Source organism: Pinus tabuliformis, chromosome J (genome assembly GCF_031772625.1).
Source record: "Pinus tabuliformis cultivar Carrire ecotype Pingquan chromosome J, CPIR1, whole genome shotgun sequence".
Lineage (NCBI taxonomy): Eukaryota > Viridiplantae > Streptophyta > Pinopsida > Pinales > Pinaceae > Pinus > Pinus tabuliformis.
Genome location: NC_142295.1, coordinates 1,082,452,425 through 1,082,465,652, shown reverse-complemented (window position 1 = coordinate 1,082,465,652; position 13,228 = coordinate 1,082,452,425). Strand labels below are relative to the sequence as shown.

Genomic DNA, 13,228 nt, shown 5'->3' with positions numbered 1-13,228 from the left:
GCAAGTCAAGAAACATGTGAGGCGATCTAGATGAGAAAGACACTTGTGGGGATGTTTGGTCAAGAGATGGATCCAACTGTGATCTATTGTGATAATAAGAGTTGCATTAAGATCTCTTTGAATATGGTATTTCATGATTGATCCAAGCATATAGATATTTGGTATCATCATTTATGAGATTATGTGTAGAGGAGGATAATGTTGCTACAATACATTCCGATAGAGGAATGAGATGTTGACATCTTGACAAAGGATTTTTCAAGAGGGAAATTTTAATTCCACAGGTGCAGGATAGGGGTGGTTGAAAATCCATTTCTTGCTAAGAGGGAGTGTTGAGAAGTGTAGCAAGAAAGGCTCAATTTAATTTAGACTTAGTCAAATTGAGTAAATTCAAAATTTCCACATCAGCAGACAACTTGGAGGTAGTTAACTGAGGTGACATAGCTCTTGTCACTTAGTTAGCTCAGAAAATTTAAGTTAGAGGGATTGGAATTTAGTTATGAATGTGTGATTTCTAATTTGTAGCAATCCAGTTCAGTGATTTCCAGTTGTATTCACTTAAACTAGTTCTAACTATTGATAGAACTAGTTGGAGGTCAGTTGTGTAGTGGGACAATAGTCTAACTCAGTGATCATCCAGTTAACTGATCAATTAACCAAAAATACCTCACACAAGAAAGGAATTAAAATTGCTCAGTTGTGGTGGAGATTCCAAGGCAGTGTAACATCAATTGTCGTCTAGTTTTGAGTGTACATGTGTTGCATGCAATCAATGATCAATCCTTGGTAATTGCGCAATCATTTTGGAGGAAATTCCTAAATAATAGGGGCTAATTTCCTTAGAGTTTTCGCAAGGAAATAGGAACTCAGGTGGGGGAAAAATTTACTAAGTCAGACAGAGCTTCTCATTGGGTAGAGAGAACGATTATGCACTTGCGGGTTAAACTCAAAGTGAGCAAGAAATCTTAATACATTATATGTTCATCTAATTAATGCAAGCAGGATTAAGGGGTTTTTACCAGTTGGTTTCACCTAGATAAATATGTGTACTTGTGTATGTGGTTGATGCATGTTTGTGAATGTTGTTCTAAATTGTGAATTAATTTCCGTGGATAAGTAGAGTAGGATTGTGTCTCTTGATTTAGATTAAATTTCTTGAGCAGTTGCAATTTTATCACCATATTTCTACACACACCAACTTAAGATACATGACCTCAACTATCCTTCAGTTACGGTCTCACAATTGCAAGGCTCTGTAATTGTGAAAAGAAAGGTAAAACAATGTGGCAGATGGACCTACAATTTATAAGGCAAAGGTGAGGTCTCATCCCAGAGTTTTGGTGTTAATTGAGCCCAAACAACTTGAGTTTTCTAAGAAAGGGGAGGAGGATTTCTAATCTTTTTGAGCCTACAGTTTGGTGAATATGCCCTTGAAAATGGTTTTTATTATGAGTAATTGTTTCCATTTTAATTTTGTATATACAAAATTTACCTAAGAAACTTATGAAGATGCATATCAAATTGGGGCTGAAATGGGTATTTTTTATTGTGAGAATGAAACTTCATGTATTTTATATTCATAAGACATGGATTATTCTACAGGGTCTACTGAAAGTTAATCATGATCAAATATTTCTTTTAGCTTCAAAAGTTGATGGAATTCAGATCAGGTTTGTTCCATTGAAACTATTTTATGTCTTTTCACCTTTGACACTTACACAAACATTTGAAAGAATATAACATTGTTTGCTTTTGTTTTCATAAAATATAACAAAGGGTACATGTGGGGTTTTATAGGTTATTTGATGCAATTATAGAGGCTAGCGATGGCAGTGTATATGACTTAGATGCAAGCACCAAGTTTAAATATGATAGATCCTTTCTGGATCTTTTAGAAGAAAAACCCCTTGGCAAGCTTGTGAAATATGATCCAATAAAAAAGAAGACTATAGTTTTAATCATTGGCCTTGGGTTTGCAAACAAAGTTTCTCTTTCAACAAAAGAGGAACATCCTCATATGTGAGACATGGAAATAAGTAGATAATATGTGTACATAAACTTAGTATTATGGAGGGTAAGTATTGTATATTGAGAAATCCTAATAGGAGAGGAACACAAAAAAATGGAGCGTAAGTATTGCATATCCTTTATTTGGTTGGATGAAATCTATATGATTACCCATTTTCCATTACTACTACTCCTTGCAACTTTTTTGATAGATTTGTTTGATATTGATTTCACTTGAAGAAAGGTTGTAGCCATGTTAAATCTGGCCATAACTTATTATAAGATCATGACAGATGATGCATATTTGATCTTAAATTGGTTCTAGGTTTTGAGCTTGTGAGGTGGAAGGCTTAGCAGTTGTCACTGTGGCTTAGCATGTTTGCACTAATACAACACCACGGTGAGAAGCTACCAATTCGGGTAAACGATCAATTGACACCCTAGCCATTGGGCTTACCAGTAGATAACAAAAGCAACACACATAGGCTTGATGTCCATTTGAAAATAGTGCCCACCAAAAATAACACAAACCATGAGCTCTATGACAACCTAAAACAAGAGGCGGCTTTACCAACAACAAGCCATGCACTACAAAAAACACAGGCTCATAGAAATAACATGTCGCCATCAATAGAAAGTTTTGGAACCAGGTGGGATAAAGCACCTACGATGCAAATTTGTGAAGTCAATCCATCGCCAAAAGCACAGAGAATAGAAAACACCATGGTAAGCCAAAAAAACCTTTGAGCCAAACCATATGAATCCAATCAAGAAACCAAGTTGTCTTCCATGAGTGTCGAAACTTTGTTCTCCTCTTCGACTTAACCACATCTTCGCTCTATCTGGCCATTGACAAGCATCTTGCATTATGTGGGTGAAGCCCGTGGTACAATAAGTGTTCTTGTTTCACTTTGTAATTGTGAGTAAAATTATTAATATGACATTATTTCATTATCAATGCCTTTCTCTTGCTTTTCTCAGGTTCTACATACAATTTTGCAATTTTCTAAATAAGTTTATGTTTGTTGTATGTGTTCTATAAGTCCATATTTTGGGTATCTTCAATATGTTTTAGAGATTCAAAACTATCCACTTTTACTCTTTATTAGTTGATTTTAATTAACTCTATTTCTAACCATTTTTTGTGCCCACTAAGAAAGGAAAATTATAATAAAAATTGAATGTCTTTAGTTCACACATGGATTCTAAAATCATGGTTTTCATGTCACAATCGACAGTCTATACCCATGTGAATCTGGATTTGATATTAGTATTGTTACATTGTATATTTCAAATATTTCAACATGTTCTATACCCATGTCAATTCGGCTTTGATATGCATAATGTTACACAACATGCAATTGGAGATGTGTTACCTAAAGCTGGGAAATCTATAGATATGCATATAAAACTTGATTTAAATTGACCTACGTATGTATTAAATATCGAAGTTTTGAAATATACAAATTTGATTATGGTAAACCATATACACCAATGGTGTGCATGGTCAACAACAGTTGATTATGGTAAGCCATGGTGTACATGGTCAACAATGGTTGATTATGGTAAGTCATGGTCAACATGATCAAAATGGATAACAATGGTGATCATGGTCAAACCATGTTCAAAAATGGTGTACATGGTTAACCTGGTTGATTATGGTAAGCTATGGTCAACATGATCAACCATGATCATCATGGTCAAGTTGGTCAAACCATGTTCATCCATTGTTAACATTATCCCATGGTTAACCATGTTTGACTAAGATTAACATGGTTGACTATGATTGAACATGGTTTGATCATGGTTAATATGGTGTACCAGATTTGACCATGGTGTTTATGGATGACTAAGACTAATATATCACGTTAATGAACATGTCACATTTTCTAGGTTTAATAGGTTGACCATAGTTTACTAGGTTCCCTAAGGTTGATATATTAGGTTGATGAACATGTAACAGTTACTAGGCTTACTAGGCTGACCTAAGTTTACTAGGTTAACTGGGTTGATTTACATTGAAATAAGGGGAAATTAGTTTTTTATATATTTTTATAATTTAAAAAAAATATGAAAAAAAAAATAAGGGTTAGAAACTTACAATAGAACCAATCAAACACCACATCAATAGAGTCCTACAATGTCTCCTCAGGTTTTCTTGAAATTACTCCTCAAATAGCTCAAAGAAGTGAAAAATGCATCATGTACTCTATTGGGTAACAATGGACCAACAACAACCCTTTTTTCCCAATTAACATTGCAAGAGAATTTACCCACTTGTATGTATACATGCATTCTTGAAAATGCCTATTTAGTGTTGAGGTGAAAGTTCACATGGTAGTTTAGAGAAAGTTGAGGCAACAAGCTAAAAAATAATTTAAGCATATGAACAAATTTATGTGTATGGTGCACCCATTACTATTTTCAACCATTAATTTTTTGTGAATACTTATACTTTTAAAGTCTATTTAAAGTGATTTAAAAAGAAATCTAAAATTAAAAAATTAAATGAAAATCTCAATTACATTAAAAATAATTAAATATCTTAAATATTAATATGGAAAGAAAAAATTCCTATCATATTAAATAAAATAAATAATTAAATATATATGCATGTATGATATCCAAAATTTCCAAAATTTCAAATTATTTAAAAGTGTTTTTTTTTTTTTTCTTAATTTAAGATGGATTTATTTATTTGGAAACAAAAGACTTTACAAACCAATAACATTTAAATAAAAATGAAAATCAACTTGGTCATTGTTCTTACTATTTATATATATAAATAGATGTCTCGAAAGCACCGTGTTTTTTAATTTATTAATTGAAACATAAAAATAGAAATCAGAATAGAAACCAAACTAAAATTAGAAACCAAAAGCGAGATAATTAGAAACCAAACTAAAATTTACCATTACTCAAAACGAATACGAAAAAGCTACTAACATTAATTTGAAGTAGAAATCATCATCACATTTCAACGTGGGCTGCACATTGCTCTTAACAATTTCAATTTTGAGCATTTCCTACATCACTCACACGCGGATCATGAACCTGGAATTCCTGAGAAAGCTTTGGGCGAACGTCCTCCTCTTTGCTGAGACTCCGGAGGAGGGGGATGAGTTGTGTGAGCTCTGTGTCCGACTTCAGACCGTCGAAGCGTTTGATTGGGATCGCGTTGCTCTTCTGCAACTGGTATGAACTCGGGCTGTCGTCAATGATGATTACCTTCCGCAGATTACTCCATGTTTGGCTGAATCTATGTACAGCCTGAACTTGATGAGTTGACGATCTGTATCGATCTTGTCCAGAAAGCGGTCTGCTCTTTTTTTACCGCTTAATGTGAACACACCCACTTCATACAGCTCTGACATTTCTGTCAGAAAAGGTTGGAGGCCCGGCCTGGTATAAACGTATGTCTTTTGTTCTATACCATCCTGCGTTCGCGTCACTTCAAAATACTCGGACCCTTCATCTTGGGGTACCATTTGGCTGCGCCCCGCCAAAAGGGTGCCGTCCATGTCTAGAACCAGCGTGTGGCGCAATGGATCGACAGGAGGTGGCAATAGACTATCCAAATCTTTTCTCTGCCTCTTTAACCCTCGAGTTGCCACTGGTGCATCCTCAAGCTTATCCATTTAACTAATTTGCAACGACGCAAAGGAACAAATATCTGGATTTTTAAAATAATGGATGATATTAATGATATAATTTGGTTAAAAAATAGAAAAGGCTTGGATTTTTAAGATAATGGATGTTAAACAAAAATGCCCAAAGAGTTTTTTAAGATAATGGATGACATTAATTATATAAAAAGAAGCTTTCTATTAATTTTAAAAAAAAAAATATTTTAAATAAAATTTTGTAAAATTGTTAAAATATGTAAATTTTTACCAAATTATTCTACCATAATTTTATATAAATTTGTTGGAATTTGTGAACTTTTAGAATACTAAAACCATACTTATAATAAAAAACACATTTCCAATAAATTTATAATAAAACAGAGATCATAATTTTAACTAAAAATTATTTTGACGGATTTTAATTAAAAATTTTAACTTTTTATAAATCATATTAATAATATAAATTTATATATTAATATACACTTTATTTTTAAAATATATAATATTTAAATTATAATAAAAATTTACATCTTAAACGGAGTCGGTCAAATTTGATCTTTTGTGAGTGTTTTAAGATTTTGTCCATGTTCATATTGATCTGTAAAAGTTCATATTGCTTCAATTTATTAGAATTCTCTATTGGGAATGGCAACGATTTGGTCAAACAATAAATTATTGACTCTTGTTTGATTATATGTGCAATGACTTAAATTGGGTAAAATATGTCACTGTAAAATCCAGATATGTTATATCTTGATTTTTTAAATAATGCATGAGATTAATTATATAATTTGATTAAAAATAATGTAAGACATTAATTTTATAATTTGATTAAAAAAGAAAATGATTGGATTTTTAAGATAATGTATGTTAAAAAAGGGGTCTAAGAGTTTTTTCAAGATAATGGATGACATAATAAACAAGTGCTGCATGCAGCCGGTAGTCCCTGCCGTCAAGAACAAATGAAGCCCTTTTCTGATTTGTGCTTCAGTCTTATCATTGTGATTTGGATGAAGAAAGGCCACTTTGCCTGAACCTCATGTCAAACCGGGTTTTATTTCTAATAGAGTGATTTGGTCCCTGACATTTCATTAGAGACATGTTTAAATGATACCTAAGGGAAGGATGCTCCAAGACAATCATTGCCCACCTCAGAAGCATGCCTATATAGTATATGCATACCCAACCATATCTAATATCCATACCCAACCATATCTAATATCCACGCATGGTTGAAGGAATTGTGTGACTGAAAGTTCAATTCACTACACAGATTTCTCAGGGGGTCAATGAAATGATCCAGTTATTCCAAACTCTTCTCTTCAGTAAATTGAAAGAAGCAAATAACTTGCTACAAGTGAAATTTAGAAGCAGGCCTGGTGTTGGATATTATCCTATGGAGTGAGGAATACATGCCATTACGGTGCAGAAAGTTGATTGAATTATGGGAAAAATGGATTTTCATAGGATTCTATTCCAAACTTACTGAAAAGGTTTGCTTCTGTATTCACACTTGCAGACTCATCAGACTTTTGCATAATCAGATAAGAGTCAAAATTGTAGCCAAGAAAAGAACTATTGAGTACATATAGAAAATGATATAGAGAAGGCAATGTTGTAAAAAACTCCTTTTAAAAACATGTCGAAACAATAGTGAACATTGCATTAAAAAAAATCAAAGGAGCTGTCATATACATATAAACTTTACAATCAATATAGAAGTAAAATGGTCGAAAAACCTCTTGGATAATAAGTATACATGTCAACTGTCTAGATATTCAATTATACACTGAGAATAACAGAGATTTTGCATAACTGAGTGTAAAGAAATCGCTTCGAGACGCAATCCAATACTGTCAATCGACTTGAAGCGTCATAGGTCCTGACATAAAATAACAATAAGATATCATGGAAATTTGCAAGTCTGAACAACCCTCGAATAAGTTATTAAACTCTAAATTGCTGGGACTACTGAAAACAGGTCAAAAGTAGCACCTGGAGGAAACAAGCACTTTGTATAAGCATGAGAAGCCCTCGAGAGTATTAGAAAACTCGCCTAAGAACCAGTCAGGAAATTTACCTGCAGAAAAATATTCACCACACTAGTGGAATCAATTAGTTTGTTCTAGGCATGCAACTAAAAAAACATTTGCTAGAGTTAATTTTGTAAATGAAAAGCCCCGCTTACTTATGTCGGACCTCCCGTCACCGTGTTGCTCTGCATGTAGCAAAGGGTGTCAATGTACTGCAGTCACCCTCAACACAACCACCGAAGACTTTAACTGAAAAGAAGGTAGTGTGTCCGCTCATGGAGAGGCAAAGACCATACCTGGAATTAACAATAGAACTTGATGCCTACCGGGTTATCGGATTCCGAACGTAGGTCCCCCGGGGCGGTTCAATTAGTCTCATCCCAGACCATCGACAAGGTATGGAGCTTTTCTTCTTAGCGATTTCCCTTCGCGACGAACAAAAAGCAGTAGCTTCTAATCCTCCTCACCTACGCGGAACATCCTAGGCTGCCATGGATGGAACCTCGGCTACCACATGATGGGCAGGAACAACAGTCCCAGTATCAACGGTTTGCAAGGGAAGAATACATAATACCAGACATTCAGCTCCAAATATTTCCCGTTCCCTGTTTTTCCCTTCAAACTGTTTCTGTGACCTATAGACAAGCACAAGGCATTTTATTAGTGTTGTAGCATTTCACAATTGAGAATGATTTTGTTCATATCTAGATATGATCCAAAGGTACATGCACTGTGGCTCTAACTTAATTACGGTACTCTCTTAAACAAACAGGCACTTCTAAACAGCAGTGGTTTCACTGCAAAATCCACATAATTTATGTCATTTTTGTGCATCATGGCAGATGTTGGACAGTTCGCCTTCCACACAGACACCCCAATAAGTAGCGTAAAACATAAGCCTAGCAAAGAGTATTATAATATTTTTGCCGAGGCAAACAAAAACAGTATCAAATTAGAAAGATGCAACAAACATGACCAAACAAAGTATGGATAACGAAAAGATGTTAAGGCCTAGTTCTTTGGAAACAAACCTGAAGAATCAAAAATAAAAAGTACTAATCAACATAGCTTGCTTACCTTCGTAGGATAGATATCATCAAAAGCATGAGCTTGCCCAGCATAGAATATTGTCAACTGGCGACTAGCTGATGTTACACATTTTGGGCTGAAAAAATGAAACAAACAGTCAAGATGCAGCCACAGTTAAATATATTGCCATGATCTAAGCTAAATCTTATCAAGCTTAACTTCTGTAGAGAAAATCTCCAATGTTTACCATCCCCCTATATGCACATTAAGTTGTCTAAATTACCAGTATGCACTTACCTAGCTGGAATGCTGGATTCTTGAACACCATTCCCAGGCAAGAATTTTGAACTACCGGCAGAAAGACTTTGCCCACTTGTGTTTCTGGCAGATGGTGCACTTGGACCATTGTTCATGAGGTTTGCCAAACTGGAACCTTTAAGACCTGTTCAAGAACCTTCATCTGCTGGGGTCTGGGAAACGAGGGCAGGCACTACCGTATTTTCCCTGGACAAATTTGCAGAGGTCTTGTTCTGATAGCTTCCAAGATGAGTGAGACGTGAAGGAATATATACAGCTGATCCTGAATTCATAAAGGCAGAGCGTTCCCATTTCTTTGAAGCCATAAAATCAGCATTTGCACCCATTGATGGCCTCTTTGATGTTTGGCATGTGGCTATTGGCCTTGGTGGCTGCATGCCCATATGAACATCATCATCATGGTGCCTTCCTCTTCTGTCATCTTTGGACTCAAACCTTGACATCTAGCAGGGATTTTCAAATAACGAACAATAAGGGAAATAGAAAGCAATCTAGAAGGAATTGCACAAGTCACAGAAAATAGAAAAAGGTGGATGGTGGTGGTATTTTCTTCTTCCTTTTTTTTGCTTCATATTATTCAAGTGAGTTAACTATTCTAACAAAACAGTGCAAGACTTACACTTGGGCCTTGTTCCTTTAAAACGGGGCGGATGACATAAAGAATGGAACCCTGTTAGTTAACCAATGCCGCATTTATAAAATAACCATGTTGCAGTATATTTATTCATAACAATACCAGTGTTGTGATTTAGTGGTTGAGATTTAGTGGGCTATTGGTCCATGTAAAAAGCCCAGGTCCAAACATCAGCAGGTGTAGAGCCTTTGTGTTTAAATGTTAGGGGAGTTGTTAAATAAGTATAAGTATTAATATTGTGACTGCAATTTTTTTTGAAAAACATCTTAGTCAAGAATGTGATGTACAATGTGTATACTTGAATAACCAAAAAAAAATATGTTGTTAAATAAATAATAAAAAATCAAGCACACAAAATGCAGAGAAAATTATAATGTAGGATGTAATTTAATTGTACACTTCAATAACCAAAAATAAAAATCAATCCACTGTATGAATAAAATTAAAATCCAATAAAAGTAATGCCACAAAAATGCTCATATCCATAGACTGAAGCTTAATGTTCAGATCAAACTGATTCAAAGTGTTTGCACTTTCCATGGTTTTAAAAAGCGTTCTACATACAGATCAAACTGATTCAAAGTGTTTGCATTTTCCATGGTTTTAAAAATCATAAATTTTCATTGAAACGGGTAGCTGCAATTTTAACTTAACTGATATTTGTAAATGGCAATGTGGATAGCTTAAAAAGAAAAACGGGTGCGCATTGTTCGGACAGATCGAGGTTGCCTCCGACCGAGCTCTTAAGTGGCTTATCGTCGTACGAAATGTTGAGCAGAGATTTCTGAACGTGCACGTACATAAAGAAATAAAGGAACAAAGATCTTCGTTGGTGGAAGTAACTTTCTAATTCAAATGATGAGGTTAAATATCAAACTTGAACTGCTGGTAAGTCTCAAATGATGAGGTTAAATATCAAACTTGAACTGCTGGTAAGTCTCACCTAATTGTGTAGAAATCGTTTTCAAAACCATTGACAATGGTGTGAGGACATCTGCCGTTGCTGATACAACAATACACCTTGTAATTTACGTGATATATACATATATATGTATGGTTTAACAAATAAAATTGCACCATGTAATGTGATTTATGCACGACATCTGCCTCTGCTGATACAGCAATACACCATGTAATTTACGTGATATATATATACATATGGTTTAACAAATAAAATTGCACCATTTAATGTAATTCATGCTTTAACAAATAAAATTGTTGACTGACTGTTTAAAAGAAAGAAAGTTCAAAAAATCCATCCATTAGAAACAAACAATGCAAACATATCTGTGGCCACTCATCTTTATGGTCAAAAACTTAAACTTAATGTTCAGCTCACCATTATACAAACTCAAAACGACCATCCATCGTTCGTTCTATCGATCACAATAACCAAACAGAGACACAGAGTCTCATATGACGACGATGGGTCAGAAAATGTACCACTTATAATCGAAATACATATAACCGGAGAGCTAAAGATTGAACGGTATTGCATGATAGTGCCTGCTCATGCAATCGAAATACATAATGGGAGATGGCATCGACGCATATATAGTGCCTAGTAATACTGCCCTGCTGCAACCGAAATACATAATGTGAGACGGCATCGACGCATATATAGTGCCTAGTAATACTGACAAACAGAAACAGAACAGGAGGTACTGCAATTAGCAGGTAGACAGGGGGGAGGATTTAATTAGCTAGTGAAAGCTGGCACCTGTATGATGGGAACAGAACGAAGAGGATGAGCCATTTCGCATGACAGCTTCAGGACCTCGGACAGATCAACCGGATGTTCAGCATGAGGAAGCCATTGAAAATGATGGAGCAACTTAGCCACCCAGAGGTTAACAGTGGCAAGGCCCAGAGCCTTCCCCGGGCACACACGACGACCAGCACCAAAAGGCGCAAGCCTCAGATCATTACCCCTTACATCAACTTCTTCCCCGCCTTCCGACATCACAAACCTCTCTAGACGGAACTCATGAGGTGATTCCCAAATGCTGGGGTCGTGAGTAATCGACCACATATTCACCATGGCAGTCGTGCCCGCCGGAACACACATTCCATCGCCCATGTTCACATCTTCAGTGGAGAGACGTGCCCATGATAGGAGCGGTCCAGGCGGATGCATTCGCAGCGCCTCCTTTACCACAGCCTGCACGTAGGGCTGGCCTAAGTAACAGTTAATAGGATATGAAATTCCATGATAAATATATACCACTGTAATAATAACAATTGTGAACAGATTATAAAAGATAATAACCACAAGCCAAAGAAAGCCATGAAGCATAACAACAAAAGGGTCTTTTGTACTATAATGCGGGAGATGCCATCGAATCAACCTGAAAATACCAAACATAAAAGGTAATCTTAGTACTAAACTAAAGTGAGGAGGATACCATAGAATCAACCTGGAAAACACCAAAGGCAAGGTAATCTTAGTAGTGGAGTGGCCTTTGGTACTAAAGTGAGAAAATACCATAGAATCAACCTGGAAACACCAAAGGTGATGTTAGTATTGGAGTGAAAGAAGATCAATTGCATCAACTTGGGGTCACAAAAGGTGATGTTAGTACTGCGCTACAGAGTTGCTACGGCATCAACAAAGGGGACTTACACCACAAAGACAGTTTCTAAAGGGGACTTACACCACAAAGACAGTTTCTAGATTGGCAAAGTTTCTATTACAGGTAAAATAAACAAAAACTCTAACTCTGTTCCTAGCCATTAGTAGCGCTGAGAGATAATGGTTTCCGCTACCTTAATTCCACCCGAACTCTATGAAGTATCCTGCAAGGACTCTCTAAGGCTCGAAGTGGAAGTTTCCCTCTTCTTCCCTCCTGCTACCGATTTGTTGCTGTCCAAAGCACCCATGCCGCCATGTATGCCTTCCCACTTTCCACACGACATCCTCTCTGCGAAATACACCATCATTTTACATTCTTTAATCAGATAAAAACAAGAAACCAAAAGAAAACCTCTCGCTAAGATGAGAAGTAAAGATTAACCTGATCCTGGATCTGAAGAACAAGGAGCAGCTGCTGCTACTGCTAAACCGAGATGCCCTGAGAGAAGCCTGCTGCCCGCTAAGGAGGATCCATGGTCGATTCCATCTACGACGCCTGTGCTCCTGGAGGCCTCCTCATGTCTAGCTGTAGCAGTAGCACCCCATGATTCGCTGCTGAGGAAGCTCATGCCAAGAAAGTCATGGAACACGGGCTTCCCTTCGCCCACCATGATGACATTACGCGGAACATCCTAGGCTGCCATGGATGGAACCTCGGCTACCACATGATGGACAGGAACAATCGGATCAGTCCCAGTATCAACGGCTTGCAAGGGAAAGAATACATCATACCAGACATTCAGCTCCAAATATTTACGGTTCCCTGTTTTTCCCTTCAAACTGTTTACCGGAAAATTGATAGCCCGAGCGAGAGACATCTGGCACTTGCTGCATGCAAGGTGCTCATGCAGGGCACGTAGAACAACATGCACACCCTGAACATAAAACTTACGGTAAAATATTTTGTCCCCGCTGAAATAACATCGGGGCACGTGAAGCCTGCAATAAG

The 13,228-nt window shown here is 36.3% G+C and overlaps 1 protein-coding gene and 2 pseudogenes across 2 annotated transcripts; 1 reads left to right on the top strand and 2 right to left on the bottom strand.

The window, feature by feature from the left end:
• The window catches only part of LOC149230743 (protein STRICTOSIDINE SYNTHASE-LIKE 6-like), a 161,508-nt pseudogene extending 159,472 nt beyond the window's left edge, over nt 1–2,036 (top strand).
• A 3,195-nt stretch (nt 2,037–5,231) lies between these two features.
• On the bottom strand, nt 5,232–5,645 carry LOC149230742 (uncharacterized protein C2F7.02c-like). The gene has a single exon (XM_089381402.1). The coding sequence runs from the start codon at nt 5,643–5,645 to the stop codon at nt 5,232–5,234; it is 414 nt and encodes a 137-aa protein (XP_089237528.1).
• Nucleotides 5,646–8,041: 2,396 nt separating this feature from the next.
• LOC149230741 (uncharacterized) lies at nt 8,042–13,028 on the bottom strand (annotated as a pseudogene). Its single transcript, XR_016248021.1, has 5 exons — nt 12,662–13,028; nt 12,414–12,568; nt 8,993–9,456; nt 8,744–8,831; nt 8,042–8,301 (listed from the first exon to the last, which is right to left on the bottom strand). The product of XR_016248021.1 is annotated as an uncharacterized LOC149230741 (transcript).
• Between the last annotated feature and the right edge of the window lie 200 nt (nt 13,029–13,228).